Consider the following 19608-nt stretch of genomic DNA (forward strand, 5'->3'; position numbering starts at 1 on the left):
GAATCACGTGGCTTAAGGAGGGGGAAATAAATACTTCTTATCTTCACCGGTGAGCAGTATGGCGGGCACGGCGGAACCATATCCAGCGCCTACGACGAGCCGACGGGACGTGGTGCTCAGTCCCCACCGATATGGAGCTAATGGCAACGTCGTACTTTAAGGAAGTGTTTACCAAGGACCCGACCCTGGATCCGGAGTCAGTCCTTGAGCATATAGTGCCCAAAGTATCCCAACACATGAATGACATGTTATGTGCACCTTTTTCCGAGGAGGAGGTGGCCGATGTGTTGTTCCAAATAGGTCCACTTAAGGCACCAGGCACAGACGGCTTCCCGGCCAGATTCTATCAGCGCAACTGGGGGGTCTTAAAGCATGAAATAACGATGGCGGTGTTGGAGTTCTTCAAATCAGGGGTCATGCCAGAGGGTGTGAATGATACTGCCATCGTGCTAATCCCAAAGGTACCTTTCCCTAAAGATCTTAAGGACTTTCGGCCAATAAGTCTATGCAATGTGATTTACAAAATTGTGTCCAAGTGTTTGGTGAATCGTCTTCGCCCTCTCTTGGCTGATCTTATTTCCGAGAAGCAAAGTGCCTTCATTCCAGGGAGGTTGATTTCTGATAACTCTATCATAGTGTTTGAGTGCATCCATCATATCCAGTCCATTAAACACAATAGTCCAGCTGCATGTGCTTTCAAACTAGATCTGTCAAAGGCTTATGACCGTGTGGATTGGGACTTTCTCGAGAAGGCCCTAGTGAGGTGGGGGTTTTCTGGATGTGGATAGGATGGATTATGGCTTGCGTTAAGTCGGTAAAATATTCGGTGAAGCTTAACGAAAATTACTTGAGGTGTTCTCCCCAACGCGGGGCTTGCGACAAGGTGATCCATTGTCTCCTTTTCTTTTCCTTTTTGTCGCTGATGCTCTGTCTGCTCTAATCTCCAAGGCTGTTGCGGATGGTGACTTGCGGGGTGTGAGTATTTGTCGGGGTGCACCAATTATATCACACTTGCTTTTTGCGGACGACACAATGTTGCTCTTTGAAGCGTCTGGCCAGCAAGCTAGCTTTGTCAAGGGTTTGTTGAACACTTATACTGCAGCTACGGGTCAACTTATCAACCCAGCGAAGTGTTCCATCCTGTTTTCAGACAATTGTGATGCAGCGGTGGCGGATGAAATGAAGGGCCTTTTGAATATAACTCAATAGGTGTTTGACCCAAAATATTTGGGCTTGCTGGTTCCTGAAGGAAGAATGCATAAAGGAAGGTTTGAAACGCTTCAGGATCGCCTGCGGAAGCAATTAATTGACTGGAGCGAACAATATATGTCAGTGGGTAACAAGGAAATTCTCATCAAGGCGGTCGCGCAGGCCATTCCTACGTATGTCATGAGCGTCTTCAAATTGCCGGCCTTGGTAAGTGATGACTTAAAACGGATGATGCGACAGTACTGGTGGGGGGGTGGAGAAAGGAAAGAGGAAGATGGCATGGCTAAGCTGGGAAAAAATGATGTTGCCAAAGGCTATGGGTGGCATGGGCTTCCGTGACATGCGAGCTTTCAACCAGGCCCTGCTTGCAAAGCAGGCTTGGCGTTTGCTGGATTGCCCCCAAAGTTTATGCGCGAGATTACTCAGAGCTAAATATTTCCCCCACGGAAATCTCTTAGACACGGTATTCCCTGCTAATTCGTCTGCTGTATGGAAAGGAATTGTCCATGGTCTTGAGCTTGTGAAGAAAGGGATCATTTGGCGTGTGGGAGATGGTTCGTTAATCAAAACTTGGAGAGATGCTTGGATTCCACGAGGCCATAACCTGCGTCCAGTTACACCGAAAGGAAATTGCCGTCTACATTGGGCAGCAGATTTTATTGACGAGCATGGTGCTTGGAAGGAGCAACTCTTAAGGGAACACTTTTGGGAACAGGATGTTCGTGAGATTTTGAAAATACGCACCTCACCGAGAAACGGGCAAGACTTTCTAGCTTGGTTTCCGGAAAGGAATGGACAGTTCACGGTCCGGAGTGCCTATCGTCTTGCCACGCTAGATCAGGCCCAGAACATGGTGGGTGCGTCCAGTACTCATCCGACCGGACAAAGGCCTGTTTGGCAATGTATTTGGAATGCTAGAGTTCCACTAAAAATGAAAATATTTGCATGGAAGGTGGTCTCTGGGGCGCTGGCCACTAATGCATGCAAGAAATATCGCCACGTTTCAAAGAGAGACACTTGTTCTCTATGTGCAAAAGAAGAAGAGACTAGCTTCCATGCGCTCGTTGCATGTGATTATGCTCAAGAGGTTTGGGCACAAATGAGGGCGGTATGGAAACTACCCCGGCAGGAAGACTTGCTAGATACGGGGAAAGACTGGTTACTAAATGTCCTTGCAAATTGTGATGACTTCATGAAGGACTGTGTGATCATGTTGCTGTGGCGTCTATGGTCGCTTCGCAATGATTTAACACATGGGACGGAAGTGCCTTCGATTCCGTCTATGGTGTTATATTTACAGAGCTACATGCAATCGCTGGACCTGGCCAGAAGGTTCTCAACGGACGAAATTATCAAGGGCAAGATGCCGATGGTGCAGGAGCAAAGCAGGGTCGCGAAGGTGGTGTCGCAGGCCCCTCCATGGCCGCCACCTCCGCCGGGCCATGCTTCGTTATCAGTAGATGGAACCTTTTCTCAAATGGATGGGTCAGCTGCAGCAGGTATGGTACTACGGAAGCATGATGGAAGTATTATCTTCGCTGCTTATCGCTACATCTTCAATTGCAATGACGCACTCGAGGCGGAACTACATGCGCTAATGCACGGCATGGCGATAGCGATCCATCATTGCGAGCTTCCCATCATCGTCCAGTCTGATTCATCGTTAGCTATTTCCGCTTTATCTGGTACTAGCTTATCTAGATCTGCCTATGGGCATCTTGTAAATGAGATTCGTCATCTCATGGTAGATAGAGTTTTTATTTCTATGAAAATTAGCCGCTTGCAAAATAGGGTAGCAGATCGTCTGGCCTCTTACAGTCGTACAGAGCGTACAACTGCTGTATGGCTGGGTCGAGGACCACCGTGTGTGGAGGAACTTGTGCCTCTCGATTGTAACCCTGTGACTATGGAATAAAACTCTATTACCATCGCAAAAAAAAAGGAAAAGGAGGCACATAGCTGCAAAATTTTAATGAAAATTGAGTCCCTGCACGAAGTTCATCGCTCTGAATAAGAGAATAGATGCCAACACACTGAGCTTAGAAAATGCAGATAATCAACACTGAGGGGGGAGCTTTTTCAGATGGTCTTCCACTAACTGAATTTGACAGGGGCATGGATGCCGAGAGCATAAATCCTGGTGAACAGGTAAAACCACTTTGTTTTGCTCACTTATACTTTCTTTTTCTTATTATTATCTTGATGTCATGTTCTACTTGCAATGCCTTCAGATATTCAAGAAGACGATTTCCGGGATGTACCTTGGAGAAATTGTTCTGAGGGTGCTGGCCAGGATGGCACAAGAGTCTCATCTGTTCGGACAGTCGTTCCCTGACAAACTAGCTGAGCGCATTTGTTCTAAGGCAAATTAATCTACGTTGTAGCTTCCAGAGTCCAAATTATCCTTTTCCTTTCACAATTTTGTGCCGTTCTAAGCTGAACCGCAAGCATGATTACAGAACTCCACATTTGTGTGCTATGCAACAAGATAAATCCGATGATCTTGGAGAAGTTGAATCACTTTTGTGCGACGTCATCGGGGTAAGTTTCTACACTTTTTCAGACATACTCCCTCCGTTCCAAAATAGATGACTCAACTTTGTACTAACTTTAGTACGAAGTTAGTACAAAGTTGGGTCCTCTATTTTGGAAACGAAGGGAGTATATGGCAATCTTAGCCAGCCAGCCTCTGAACCTGCTATTTTCTCCCATAGCCATGGTCCCAGCTCAACCAATCTTGTGTAGAGGCATGACGGTTTATTGTAGAAGTTTCCGATTGCCTCATCAAGAGAGGTGGGCGGTTGGCTGGTGCCGGCATTGCTGGCATTCTTCAGAAGATGGAGATTAATTCCAAGGGACTGATCCTAGGGAGAAGAACAGTGGTAGCGATGGATGGTGGACTTTATAAGAATTACCCTCAGTACAGGTCGTATATGGTTGAGGCTATGGAGGAGCTGCTCGATCACCGGGACATGGACCACATCGTTGTCGAGCACACCAAAGACGGCTCGGGCATTGGCGCGACACTTTTGGCAGCGACGAACTCAAAATATGTACCAGCTCAGTTCTCGGCGTGAGGTTCATTAGGTAGCTGCACAGCAAAGAGTTGTTTGGAACCTTGGATTGGTTCTAGCAATGTATTTTTGTACCCGGGAACATATTGCGTACATCAACAGAACAGCAAGGTATAGATCACAGCAGATTACAAGAGATTTGGCCTACTACTGTATTATCCATGAACAGGATATGGTACTGCCTCTACATCCCGGTATACGTCTTAATTGAAGGTTGAGATTACTACTTTGTTAGGCTCTGAACTTCGTGTGTTGTGCAGAATCTATTAGGTTGCAGAATTACCTTTTAAACTCTGAACCGTGTTGTGTTAGACCCTACAATCTTGTGCATTTCAGGAAGGTTTTATGCGAATTACCTATTATATAGACGAAAGGCCCTCCATGCCCCGCTTTAATATTAATTATAGAGTGATAAAGTCCCAACCAACGAGCCAACAGTCTTACAAGTAGTCTTGCTGAGGATATTAGCTTAAGATAAATACGACCCCAAGTGAAAGAAGCTCAAATAAGTTCAAACGAAGACTAAAATCTTCATAAGGATATTCACGAGTTCATAAGCACATACTCCCTCCGTTCTGATTTACTCGTCGTGGTTTTAGTTCAAATTTACTCGTCGTGGTTTTAGTTCAAATTTGAACTAAAACCACGGCGAGTAAATCAGAACGGAGGGAGTACATAGAACTACCCAGTCATGTTCTATATGCTTATGCGCTACCACTTAATATCTGTTGTCATGCACAGTAATACGAACAGTAGTAGTACAATACCACAATGTTCTGAAACGAGAGGGTTCTCTTATTCTAATGCATACAGGTACAGCGCAATAAAGGCATATATTGAAGGGGCATATATCTGAATATACATGCTCTCTATATCACTTGGACGACGACGTAGCTTTGAACCACTCATGTGGAATAGCTCTGAGTTGCAGGTCATGCCTTCTGCTAACCGTGATACCAAATTTCTCAGACATGTCAAAGGAAGACAGACTAGCCCCATCAGGAAGCATCCAGTCAAAGTGATACAGAAGGTTTGCCAATGTGATATTGAGCGATGACGTGCCGAATAGTATCCCAGGACACTGCCGTCGCCCAGCTCCGAAGGGGGTGTATTCAGAGTATGTCCCATTGTAATCAATGTTGTTGTCCTCAAATCTTTCAGGCTTAAACTCTTCAGGATTTTTCCAGTACCTTGGATCTCGGGAAATTGCATAGACGTTAACGTATACATTTGTGCCCTTAAGCATGTCACAATCCATAATTTTACAGTCCTCTGTGGCCGAGCGAGGGAGTAGAGGAGCGGGTGGATGCAACCTAAGAACCTCCTTAATGACCATCCGCATGTAGTGGAGTTCACCAAGGTCACTATTACCAATGGTAGCTCGATCTTGACCTAGTACCTCTCTGACCTCTTGTTGTGCCTTACCCATGATTTCAGGATGACGGACGAGCTCTGACATAGCCCACTCCAAAACATTTCCTGTAGTCTCTGTGGCTGCTGAAAATATATCCTGGAAAAGAAGGTTGTTTATAAGTATATTATATGCATAGTAGTATGAAATTATTAAAATGTTTCCATAAACTATTGTTTCGATAACATATCATTAAAATATCTAATTATATGGTTTTCGTATTGTTACTGCAAAATTGTCATCCAAAGTTCTGATCATAATGACTCATCGAAAGCCATGTCGGGTAGGTTTATTACAAACGGTTATTAACGAAGTTGACATGGCTGATGGCTTCCGAAACATCCTATATGCAATAGGAATACATATGGGTTCAAGAAAAACCACCTAAAACAATATCATATGGCTTTCTATACATGCCCTGTCATGGGCTTCTAATCAAAGACAACTCTACAATATGGGGAACCCGTTGAACCCACATAATGAATATGATCTGTTACATGCAAAGCTTGAAAGTCTTGCTTTCCTATTAGCCAAGAGTTAGCTATTGATATGACTCTTGCTTCTCTTTCGTTGAGCTATGACCCGTTCACCTCGAACTACATATGCATGGCATGGATAATAACATTATGAAATTGCATGTGATATGCTTAAGGTGCCGGAGGAAATCATAAAAAGGTGACAATCATGTGTTGATGGTGTGGAACAGAACCACTTCAAATAGAAATGCACTTCTTGGGCTAACAAGAATGCTAAGGCTAAGAGCGGGGGTAAGAATGGGATCCTAACTCCTATGGCACAGTCAGGCCAATGGCTGGACCAATTGGAGATACTTTGTGCTTTTTCTGTAAAGTCACAAGGCACTAGAATAGGAACCGCATATGAGCCATAAGAGTGTAAGTATGACTTCTAATTTAGGTACAATTGTTGCATATAGACATATTTCTTGCATATTATTTAGTTGACTATTGGGTATTTGATATAAGGTTGGTTGTTCATATTTACATCTCGATGTAGCTTGATGTAAGCTTCGGGAATACAATCAGAGTTGTTTCATTGACAGTGCCACTATCAATGGGGAGTGCGTTTTAGCTCACAACGTGTCGTGCACACCTTTGAGATAGGCCACCCTGGCCCACTATCGGAGTCTGTGAAGTAACCGCCTCTCGATGAGAATATATTCCAAAACAGGTAACAAAGGAAATTCTCTAGCCTCCAAACGCGAAGAGTTCGAGCCACCGGGAACAAGGAAACTAGCAATGGAAATAAGAACATACCAAAACTAGATACAAAAACCCCCAAGGCCAGGGGGATTGGAGTTCGATGATCAAGACAATGAAATCTCACATCCTTTAGTACGTTTCTTGCTACCAGGTTTGCCAACAAGCCAAACCCAAGAGCGTCTCATACCCCGTCCTACTAGAACCCCTTATTGTTTCACGTTGAATCCCATAACTTCATCAACGACCTCCTACAATCTAGGCAGTTCAATTGCATCCTTGTCATTTGTGAAAAGCTTATAAAATTCACCCATTTTATCCCACTTGTGCATACTTACACTATATCCAAAGTGGCGCTTCTCTACATTGAATCACATCTACAAGCTTCGTGATTTCCTTGGTACCATCATCTCGAATCATGATCCGGTCTTCATGACCTACTTCTAGTAGGAATTCTTCAAGTACGCCAACACGAAATTGCACATGAGTTCTACCAACCATCAACAAAATAGAAGTTAATCCAATAGCTTTAACCAATACCTTGAGACATTAAATCATTGATTCACACAAGTTTGCACCAAGCCCTTGAGTTATTGAATCCCTCTTCCCAATTTCATAGATCTCCTCGCACCATCCCGCCAATGAAATGTCTCCCTTCTGTGGCATATATGAGCATGAGGCTCACCACTGGGCATCACAACTACCAATACCTGGTCTATCCCGGGACTCAAGTCCTGGTTGGATGAGCAAGCAGTGATCCAATACGTGTTACAACAACACCTTCATAGCATGCGGCAATACATGGAAGTACAAGCAAGTGAGAAGCCAAGATCGAGTGCATCGTTATACTACTATAATGTTCCAGGTGAATCTCGGGACTTCATCGACAGCCTCCTGCAATTTGGGCGGTTCAGTTACATCTATGTCACTGTTGACAAGCTCACAAAATTTGCCAACTTTCTCCTACTTGTGCATCCTTACACTATATCCAAAGTGGTGTAACTCTATGTTGAGACAGATTTACAAGCTTTGTGATTTCCCTGGTGCCATCATCTATAAACGGATCCATTTTTTGTGGCCCCCTTCTGGTAGGACTTGTACAAGTATGCTAGACCTAAATTGCGCACCATTTCTACCAACCATAAAAAAGTAATGGTCAATCCAATAGTTTGAACCAATGTCTTCAGATATTACTTCATTGCGTCACTTGTTTGACGGAAGACCTCGAGTTATTGGATCCCTCTTCCCAATCTCGATACAACTCCTCACACTATCCTACCACTGGAATGTCTCCCTCCCCTGGCATGTATGTGCATGAGCCTCGCCACTGGGGCATAACCACCACCGGTACATGATCCATCCTGGGACTCAAGTCTTGGTTGGATGAGTGGGCGGTGGTTAAATACGTGTTGCAGCAACACATGCATCTTGCATGGTAGCACATGAAAGTCTAAGAATACAAGAAGCCAAGCTTAAGCACGTTGCATACCCTATCCTATTAGAACCCTTTCTTCTTCCACAGGGAATACCTAGAGTTAATCAAAGGTCTCCTACAATATTGGTAGTTCAATTGCATCATGGTCATTGTTGACAAGCTCACAAAATTTTCCTATTCTCTCCCACTTGGGCATCCTCACCATATCTAAAGTGGTACTTCTCTACGTTGACTCACATTTATAAGCTTCATGGTTTCCTGGTACCATCGTCCGTAATTGTGATGTGGTCTTCATGACCCACTTGCGCTAGGAGTTGTTCAAGTATGCCAGCATGAATTTGTGCAAGAATTCTACAAAATGACACTCAATCCAATATCTTGAACCAATGTCTTGAGACATTACTTCATTTTATTTACACGAGTTTGAGCAAGACCTCGGGCTACTGGATTCGTCTTCCCAATTTCGGTGCAACTCCTGACACCATCCTACTATTGAAATGCCTTCCACGGCATGCATGGGCATGAGCCTCGCAACTGGGGCATAACCACCACCAGTACTTGATCTATCCTGGGACTCAAGTCCTGGTTGGATAAACAGGAGGTAGTCCAATATATGTTGTAGCAACACATGCATTGTGCATGGCAGTACATGAAAGTTTAACACGACAAGAAGCCAAGCCTGAGAACGTCACATAGCTTGTCCTACTAGAACCCCTTCTTTTTGTGAGGAATGCTGAGACTTCATCGGTGTCCTCCAACAATCTAGGCAGATCGATTGCATCATAGTCATCGTTGACAAGCTCCCAAAATTTGCCTATTTTCCTACTTGTGCATCCTTACACTGTATCCAAAGTTGCACTTCTCTACGTTTACTCGCATTGACAAGCTTCACGGTTTCCCTGGTACCATAGTCTCTAATCGTGATCCGGTCTTCACGATTGGCTTCTGGTAGAGTGGTTCAAGTACGCCAGCACAAATATGTGCATGAGTTATACCAAACATAAAAAAAAATTACAGTCAACCCAATAGCTTGAATCGATGTCTCGAGACATCGCTTCATTTATTCACACTAATTTTCCCCAAGACCTGTTGCTGGACCCACTTCCTAATTCCGGCACAACTACTCGCACATTCCTGCCATTGCAATGTCTCCCTTTTGTGACACGTATGGGCATGAGCCTCGCCACTAGGGCATCACCATCACCAGGACCTACTCTATCCTGTGATTCAAGTCCTGGTTGGATGAGCAGGTTGTGGTCCAATACGTGTAGCAGCCAAGGAAAAAAATAGTGCGCTATTTGAAATGGCGCAGCCTTCAAAAAAACGCTATAAACGAAATAGCGTGCTAATAGCACGCTATTTTGCAAAATAGCGTTTCACAAAACATTATTCAGATTTCAGCATATAGCATACAAATGACAGATATATCAACACAAATGACAGATTTCAGCAGCTAAAACCAAAGCTAAAACATTGTTCAGATAACAAAGCACGGTCCAGATATAGGCATATAGCACTGTTCAAACTTCATACATTCAGATTTCAGACAAACAAAGTAGACAGATAAATTAAACAACCAACAAGCAAGGTCCAGGATAGCAGAAATAAAGACTTAGGACTTTAGGAGCCAGCCAACAACGATGCAGAAGCTCAATCAGAATCAGATGAACTTGCTGCCATGGCGACAGCGACCCGAGCAAGAGGATTAGAGGAGGCGACGCCGGCCCGAGGAGGCGATGCGGCGACCCGAGGAGGCGGCAAGAGGCGGCCGGCCGTTGCTGGAGGAGACGGGCGAAGCACCGGCAGCCGCCGCTGCCACCGTCGCCTCGTTCGATTTGGGAGGGCTCGCTCGGTAGGTTGGTTAGGGTTCGCTCGGCTGGAGGAGAAGATATGCTTGGTTACTGGGCCAGAAAGCCCCAAAGTATAGTGGGCTGATGAAAAATTCGTCTGAAAAAAAATGCCGTCGAAAAAATAGCGCCGATACGCGCTATAGCGCGCAATCGCCGTATTTAGCGCGAATAGCGCCGTAGCGAGTGAAATCTGCATAGCGTAGCGTTTAGTTTCCAGAAACGCTATAGCGCCGCTATAGCGCGCTATTTTTTACCTTGGTAGCAGCAACACCTACGTCATGCTCGACAGTACATGGAAGTCTAAGCAGAAAAGAAACCAATCCTGAGCGTGTCATATACCCTATCATACTAGATCCCCTTCCCCTTCCACAGGGAATCCCATGACTTCATCGACGACTCTGCAATATAGGCATTTCAATTTTTGACAAGCTCAAGAAATTCCACCATTTGTGTGCCGCTTGTGCATCCTTACATTGTATCCATAGTGGCGCTTGATTCACATTTACAAGATTCATTATTTCCCTAGTAAAATCGTTGCTAATCGTGATAAGGTCTTCACGACCCACTACTAGTGGGAGTTGTTCAAGTACGCCAACTCAAAATTGCACATGAATTCTATCAACCATCAACAAAATGATAGTCAATCGAATAGCTTGAATTGAGCATCTTGAGACATTAATTCATTGTTTCAACAAGTTTAACCCAAGCTCTCAAGTTTTCGGATCCCTCTTCCCAATTCGGTACAACTGCTCTCACCATCCCGCCATTGGAATGTCTTGCTTCGGTGACGTGTATGTGCAATTTGATAGAAGCTCACCGAGCGTGATGTATGCGTGCAAGGAAGAGGAAGTCGATGAAATTCGTCGTCCACGGGCCACATTTTGGGTAATTCTTTGTCAGAATGGTTTTCTGCTCTTTGTTCTCCATGTGGCTCAATGGCGTGGTATGTGACCACGGCTGACAACCATACATGTTCTCCTCTATGGACATGCTTCTATGTAGGTCGGTCTGTACATGATGGTGTGTGTATGTGTGTGTGTGTGTGTGTGTGTGTGTGTGTGTGTGTGTGTGTGTGTGTGTGTGTGTTGGGTTGCTCTGCCCATGATCTAGGATGGAGGGGAGGAGCGCAGCCGTGGCTGAGGACAACGGGGAGGGTAACATGGTAGAGTTCGGGGACGACGAGAAATGAAAGAAAACTTGTCGGAATCTCGCCAAAATTCGACCAAAAGTTGCAGTCGGAGGTCGGAGGGGCTATGGGGTGTCGGCGGGCGTGGGTGGTGGTCACAAGAGGAAAGGAACACGACGGCGGTGGCGCCAGCGTAGATGCAGCCGAGTGAGAGATAGACCCATGAGAAAGGAATCTTTCATGGAGACTTGAATTGGGGCTGCTCAAATTTGAGTGGCGCCCCACACTTCTCAAAATTTTGAGTCAGACATTTCGAGGGTTTCGTTAGAGTGGGTTTAACTCCTCGAAGGAGAAACTTTTGAGGAATTAAAGTCTTTTAGGAGTTTGGTTAGAGATACCCTAAGAGCATCTACAACCGGACATCTCCAACCCAGCTGTTACGCCCGGGCGGGCCGCCCGGTCACTTCCCGGTCACGATTTTTTAACCCAAACAGGCCTCTCAAACGGCCCTCAAAATCCCGGGCTGACTTGCACCCCCCCATATCCATCCCAAATATGGGGCGGATATGGGGCGCCCGGGCGCGCCCGGGCACGCCCGCCTCGTCGGACCCGACAGCCCGACCCACACTAAATTGCACCAAATCCATCCCCCGAGCTGCCGGATCCATTTGCTCTCTCCTCTCTTCTTTCTCCTCCGCATCGTCCGGCTCGCAGCTCCACCGCGCCCGCTCCGTAGCCATTCCCAGGCTCTCCGCCGCCAGCTCCAGAAGAGTGCTCCCGCCCTCACCGCGGGGAACGTCGTTGTCGGCCCGGACGCCATCGTGGTACGTCCGGCAACTCTCCGGCTCCGCCTTGCGCTTGATGTGTTCAACACATTGATCGACCGGAATTATTGTGATTTTGTTAGGTAAATGATGGATTCTGATGCTTCATCGGCCAAGGAGTATGGAACGACGGAGCTTGACCAAATGATTCAAGATGAGTTCTTTGATTCGTCGGTTTCGGACGAAGAAGTGGACATCATCATGCTCATGAGCATGCAAGAGGAAATGTACCGGCAAGTGGAGCATATTCTCAATTTCAAGGGCTCAATCAAAGGGAGAAGAGTGATCAACCGGGACAGAGTATCCGAGCAAAGCTACTGCAGAAAGACTACTTTGCTCCCACACCTGCTTTCCCGGATGATCCATGGTTTCGTCGCCGCATGCTGAAACCATTGTTTTTGTACATTGTGATGGGAGCGAAGGCATACGACGACTACTTCAAGCTGAGAAGGGATTGCTACGGCCAACTCTCTTTCTCGCCCAAGCAGAAGTGCACGGCTGCTCTGAGGATGCTTGCACTTGGTACTGCTGCAGACGTTGTTGGTGAGATGGTCAGGATGGGGGAGAGCACGTGCACAATATAACCGTCGAGGATGAGGGTAATGGTATAGCCCAGACCCATGATTTCGAAGCACCCGGAGAACAAGTTGAAATCCCGGAAGATCAAGATACGACTCAGTTTATGAACTTTCTGCAAATGCATCAGAACCTGTGAGATCAGCAGGTGCACACACAGGTACTCAATGATCTTGTGGAGAACATGTGGATCCACAATTGCAACCAAGGAGGCAATGCTTGAGTTTCACACTTCAGATCATTTTTTTAAATGTTGTGTATGCTTGATACGAACAATAGCTATTTATGTGAGGCATTGTGTTGCATGATGGACGCGCATGTATTTGCATGGATTTGAGAGTCCGAATTTGAGATATGTGGATACCCGGAACGAAATATGAGGGCCTGTCCGAATGCGTCCGCGGGCGTTTGAAGAGCCGGATTTATCAACTCCAGTTGTAGATGCTCTAAGCGAGCAGTTACTATAGCGTGAGCAACCCTATCCTAACATGCATCAACATTTTTTGGGGTGCGTTAGCATTTTATAGGCAAACACACACCCCTAGCGAGTGCCGCTCTCCTATATGTGTCGGCCCATTCCTGGTTTTCCTGCCACCAGTTTTTGTTTCTTTTGTTTTTTTTGTGTTTTCATTTATTTTTCGGTTTTCTTTTTCTTTTTTCGTTTTCTCTTTTTATTTTCCTATTCTTAGTTTCATTTAATTTTTAAAAAATCTGGAAGATTCTTTGAAATGTGAGAACATTCATTTTGTGAAATTATTATTTTTAATTTATAAGAATTTACAAATACAGTACAGTTTTCAATTCTTTTGAAATTCTAGAACGTTTTTCAAACCAGTGAACATTTTTTAGAAATATTAAATTCATGAATATTTATGAAATTTGGAACTTTTTGAAACCCATGAACATGTTTTCAATTGAGCAATGTTTATTTAAATTCATGAATATTTTTGAACTCCAGATATTTTGTGAAGTCTGAGGAAATTTTCAAATTAATGAATACTTTTAAATTCTTGATTCTTTTTTAAATCAGATTTTATTAAAAAAATTGAAACAATGTCAAACTCCTGATTTTTTAAAAATTCAGAACATTTGCAAAATTTTGAAAATTTGTTAATCCTTTTTTAATTTGTCAATACCATTTCAAGTCGTGTGAACATTTCTCAGAGTATAGAAACTACTAATAAACCATCCGTGCCGCCACACCGGGCCGACCGAAAGTGCATGGGGGGCACACGTTTGCTAGCCTTCCGTCGGCTTATGCGGGGGACTAGGAGCTCTCTGTTTAATATGTGTAGAGCATACAATGTGATGTGCTGGGCTTTGGATTACCTGTTGTAATTATTGTGTCGAGGATACAACAGGGCACTGAGCTATATTGAGGTGACACAAGCCCAACTCAGAGGCCATGACGAGCCCATGTGGCTAACTCGGTAGTCCTGTTTCCTTCTCGTGCCGAGGACCTCCTATTGGACGCTATGATGCTATTTGAGTCAAAATGTTTCGCAAAAGCGCATAGCATCGCTTCCTGTGCCGACCCAACTAGAAACTACAACAACTGCTTATAAAACATTGTAGTAGCCCCCGCTGTAGCTAGACGAGCAGTGTGGTGACTAGTATTTTAGACGGTCTTTTTCAATTCACAGTTTTTTGAAATATAATTTTTTTTAATAAGGCAAATAATTTGTGATAACACATTTTTTTTGAAATTTAAGATTTTTTTTAAAAATACAAACATTTTTCGAAATTCCAAACTATTTTTTGCAATTGGGATTTTTTTTTAAAACTCAAAACTTGATCGAAATATTCTAACTTTTTAAAATGCAACTTTTTTCAAAATACGCCAAGATTATTTGGAAATTAGAAATTATATTGACTTTGTGAACAAATTTTGAAAATGGAAAATTCTCGAACATGTTTTAAAACATGATATTTTTAGAATTTTTAAACAATTTTCAGAAGTTTTTTTTGAAAGATATTGGGAACGCGAACATGTTTCTAAAAGTGTCTTGTTAGTGGGGCATACCTACAACAAGAACTTAGTCAAGCCGAAAAGCCGGGACGATGCAAGTAGGCAACAACCTGGAGGCCTCCACATGGGACAAACCCATGAGAGATTTTGCCCCGCGTGTAATGCATGCGAGATGCGAAACAACTATATCTCGCTTATAGTGAATTCTATGGTTCATTCGCCTGAAGGTTTTTCAGTCTGTATTGCAATGGCCCGGCCCATATCTTCACCACGCTGGCTCACTCGAGGGATATTGCAGTACCCGTTTTTCTTCTAGTTTTCTTCCACTTTTCCTTTTTGTTTTTCATCGTTTTTATTTACTTTTTCATTTGTTTTTTTATTTCTTTTCTCGGTTCTCACTGGTTTTTTCTTTCTTTTCTATGATTTCTTTCGATTTCCTTTTTCTTTTCTCGGTTTTAACTGGTTTTGTCTTTCTTTATTTGTTTTCTTTGTTTCTCTGTTGTTTTTTATTTCTTATTTAGTTTTATTTTATTTTTCTTTTCTTCCTCGGTATTTACTGATTCATTCTTTTTCCTTGTTGTTCTTCAATTTTTCTGGTTTCATTTGTTGTTTCTCGGTTTTCATTGATTGTTTTCATTTCTTTGTCGGGTTTTCATCAGTTACTTCTTTCTGCAATACATGTCTACCTTTTTTTGCCACACGTTGATCATGTTATAAATACATGATCCACATTTCATCTTAAAACTCCCTCTGTCCCAAAATAACTGTCTCAACTATAGTACAACCTTAATTTGGGACAGAGGGAGTACATATTTGCCACACTTTTTGAATGCATGATCAATATTTTTTCAAATAGATGGTAAACAAATTTTTAGGGAAATCAAGTATTTTTGACACGCAATGTATATTTTTCGCATACATCAAGAACATTTTTTATACATCTTTAGCAGTTTTCAAATACATGAAACATTTTTTATGTACATCAATAATACGTTTTTGGACACATTGAATATACTTAAATACATTATTAATATTTTTTGTCAAATATGTGGCTAAATGTCTACTTTTTGGTATACATTGCATATTTTATGTACACTTCTGAAATACAGGGTTAACATTTTTATCATATATATATATTTCTTCCTACTATTGATACACACTTGGGATTTTTTGTACACGTCTGAAACATTATTTTAATACATTTCTTTCATTTTTCAAATACATGAATAACATTATTTTTTATAATATATGTTTTTGGTGTCTACATTTTCCGAAAAATGTTAAATTTCCTTATACATCTGGAATATTTTTTTACACACGTTTAACATTTTTTAAAATGCAGAATTAATATTTGTTTAAATACATGTTACAGTATCTACTTTTTGATACACGTTGTTCATTTGTCGTATACATTAGGATTTTTTATACATGTTCAACATTTTATAAAATACATGACAATTTTTTTTATTTCCATTTTTCATATACATTGTATTTTTATGTATACATCATATAAAACATTATTTTTATACATGTTTAACATTTTTCTATCAAAAAGATATAGAATGTGTATTGAATAAAGTCGACATCTAAAAGGGTATTCCATTCGTCCGAAATTACTGGTCGCTCATATGGATGGATCTAGTAACTTTTTTTGGACATTATAAATTTTTCATTTACATCTGAAATTATTCTGTACGCATTAAGCATTTTTTAAATACATGTTTTTGGCAGATAACTATTTTTATGTGTAGTTATTTCGTGGACATTATAATTTTTTCATATATATCTTATTTATGCAGATTTAACAAATTCAATACATGTGTTTGAGCATTTTCTCCAATATACGCTAAAATATGTTTCAAATACACGTTGAAGCATTTTATTGATGGTAGAAAAAAGTATAAAAAATCCTGAAATTTTTAATTAAAATAAGACCTGATATAAAATAATTAAACACAGTGAAAAAAACCAAAAAAGGAGCTGCTCCCGCCACGTGCGTGAACGCTCCCTTGCACGTGAGCGGAATCACGAGCGAGGCTCCCTTAGGTCTTGTACGATGTATGGTTCTTAGGGAAGGTGCTTAGAAACATAAACCCAATTTTCCTAATAAGCACTGGTGCTTTATAGTGGGTAGATGCATAAGTAAGCACTCCTCCTATAGAGATAAACGCTAGTGCTTTAGAAAGACTCGGTTTATTTTACCAAGCATCTCTCCGAAGCATTTTGTATTGTACGAGACTAGCACTGTGGTAAGGGATATATATTCACCCCATAGATGCCCAGCAATCACACACCCGAGCACTAGGTAGTGGGCTGGCCCCTTTGGTCTGCTATATTAATTCGGTCATAGGAGGCTAGGCCACCGGCTCAAAGTCTGAATTTTTTTGAAACCAGCTGAAAAATTGTTTTTGAATGAAAAAAAATGTTCTGTTATAAAAAATGTATAGGAACTTAAAAATATTCCAGAATTTTTAAAAAGTTACAAATTTCCATTCACAATATTTTTGGAGAATTAAGAAAATATTAACTTCATCTATTGTTTTGACACAAATTTTAAAACGTTCCCTGAATTGATAAAATATTTCAAGAAATTGAAAAATATCCAAGATATTAATAATACTGCCGGATTTCAAAAAAAATCTTGAATTTTAAAAATATTTTTGAACTGCAAGATGTTGATGAACTAATTTTTTTGGAAAAATCTCCCAGATTTCAAAGAATGTTTCCCCATTTAAGATGGGAGGAGGAAAACAGAAAATGAAGAGTATAAGAAAATATTCCCATATAGATCGCATATGCGCTCGGGAGGGTATGCGCCGCTATCCGGCGTCCCACATACAAAATAAGAGACGGTCAACCTAAATGTTCAAAAAGTAACTTTGAGGCTGTAACTTAGTAACATGGTAACCAATTTTTTATGATGTGCCACTTAGTCTGCTATCTGGCCAGCTGCCTAGCAGCCGATGTCCAACTCCCCTTCCATACTCATGAATATGTAGTTTTCACTTCTGACACCCTGCCTTAACTACCCTACCAATGAGTTGTCCAACTTCATCTCTTGGCCCGGTGAACTACATAGTAGTCTGTGTACAACTCCCCCTTATTATTTTTCATTGCTGGCACCTGCCTGAACTGATGTACCACTTATATGTGCAAGTTTGTCTCCTAGCCCGACCAACTACCTAGCAGTTTATGTGTAACTCCCACTTCCCTATTCGCGGATGTGTACTTTTCACTCCTAGCACACTGCCTCAACTACCGTACCACTAAGATATGCAACTTATCTTCTGGCTCGACCAACTACCTAGTAGTCGATGTGCAACTCCCCCATCATTACTTGTGGATATGTAGTTTTCACTCTTGGCACCCTGCCTCAATTACTCTATCACTTAGATGTGCAACTTCGTCTCATGGCCCAACCAACTACTCCCTCCGTCCCAAAATAAGTGTCTCAACTTTATACTAACTTTAGTACAAATTTGTACTAAGATTGAGACACTTATTTTGGGACGGAGGAAGTACCAAATAGTCGATGTGTAACTTTTCCCCTAATCCAGGGATGTGCAGTTTTCACTGCTAGCACCCCGTCTCAACTACCCTATCAGTGGATATGTAACTTCATTTGTTTCGACGACCAACTGCCTTGAGATCCGAGACCGAATAAAGCATATGCTAACCGCACGCAGATATCATCTTGTTAGTGCAATTCATAACAGAAAAAGGAGGAAAACTTACAAACAAGATGGCGCCTATCGTCTCTGTGGTTAGAGGGAATTCCAACGTGTCCTCCCGCTGCAGCCTGAGCAGCACGTTCAGCACATCCTCGTCGTCGCCAACGCCGGCAGCTCGCGCAGCCTTGCGTCCCTCAATGATGTCTGAAATTATGCGCTGCATGCGGCCATGGCACTTCTTCATGAGGCGCTCGCCGCTGCTGAGCCACCGGGCCAGCCGCGATGATGGGAAGAGGTCGACGAGGCAGAAGCCGCCCATCAGCGGCAACGCCTCGTCCAGCTCGCGGAGATACAACTCCTGCTGCGGGAATTTGCCGCCGAAAACCGCCCGCGACACGAGGTTGTTGCTGAGCGTCGCCATCTTCTCGCTGATGTTGAAGGTGGTGCCATTCAAGGCGGTCATGGAGCGGAGGAGGTTGGCCACCTCCTCGGCCCTGATGCCCTCCATCCGCTTTACCTGTTTGGAGCTCAGAAGCTCCACGATGCACACCTTGCGTATCTGGCGCCAGTGGCTGCCATATGGGGCGAAGGCGAAGCCCTTGCCACCGCAGCTGAAGATGTCCAAAATCACGCTGTTCGGCCGGCCCGCAAACGCGGGGTCGTTGGTCTTGAGCACCAGCGTCGCTGCCTCGGCGCTGGAGACTATCACGGTGGGTACCTCACCTAGCATGAGGTGCATCAGCGGTCCGTACCGACAAGACAGCTCCATCATCCTGCGGTGTGGGAGGGCGCTGGCGACGTGGTGGAGGCTGCCGATAATCGGGAGAGTCCATGGCCCCGGAGGGAGCTGCGGCTTCCCGGCCGGCTTGCTCTTGCCACCCGAGAGCTTGAGAAACCAACCGACCAGTAGCGTGCATAGGGCTATGAAACACAAGCTTAGCAACCCTTCCATGGAGTGGATAGCTTTGGGTGTGTGGCCTCATCTGCTGGTTTGCAAGGTTGACAGACATGATATGTATGTAGTCAGTGAGATACAGTTTGGTTGGAACGCTGGAGCTAGCTCCCGCACAGTGTGAAAGCAATCTACTATTTTGATAAATACGGGTAATGAATTTCTAAAATTTAATCACAGACAATCTACTAATTACTCGAATGAAGTAGGCTGACTTATTTGATGTTGATCAATTGCTTACAATATACTACTCCCTCCGTCCCAAATAAGTGTCTCAACTTTAGTACAACTTAC

The 19608-nt window shown here is 43.1% G+C and overlaps 1 protein-coding gene and 1 pseudogene across 1 annotated transcript; one reads left to right on the forward strand and one right to left on the reverse strand.

Moving 5' to 3' along the window:
- Nucleotides 1–383: 383 nt before the first annotated feature.
- On the forward strand, nt 384–4286 carry LOC123047661 (hexokinase-4, chloroplastic-like; annotated as a pseudogene).
- A 691-nt stretch (nt 4287–4977) lies between these two features.
- On the reverse strand, nt 4978–19344 carry LOC123043052 (desmethyl-deoxy-podophyllotoxin synthase). The gene is made up of 2 exons (XM_044465400.1): nt 18427–19344; nt 4978–5793 (listed from the first exon to the last, which is right to left on the reverse strand). Exons 1-2 carry the CDS (start codon nt 19312–19314, stop codon nt 5158–5160), a joined length of 1524 nt encoding a protein of 507 aa, XP_044321335.1. The 5' UTR covers nt 19315–19344; the 3' UTR covers nt 4978–5157.
- Between the last annotated feature and the right edge of the window lie 264 nt (nt 19345–19608).

The sequence above is a fragment of the Triticum aestivum genome, chromosome 2B, assembly GCF_018294505.1.
Source record: "Triticum aestivum cultivar Chinese Spring chromosome 2B, IWGSC CS RefSeq v2.1, whole genome shotgun sequence".
Classification (NCBI taxonomy): domain Eukaryota; kingdom Viridiplantae; phylum Streptophyta; class Magnoliopsida; order Poales; family Poaceae; genus Triticum; species Triticum aestivum.

Bases quoted from the DNA above. Each gene is read 5' to 3' on its own strand.
- LOC123043052 (XM_044465400.1), bottom strand. From the start codon at position 19,314: ATGGAAGGGTTGCTAAGCTTGTGTTTCATAGCCCTATGCACGCTACTG. The intron at 5,794-18,426 runs GTAAGTTTTCCT...CTTCTTTTCCAG, and splicing joins CGATAGGCGCCATCTTGTTT to GATATATTTTCAGCAGCCAC.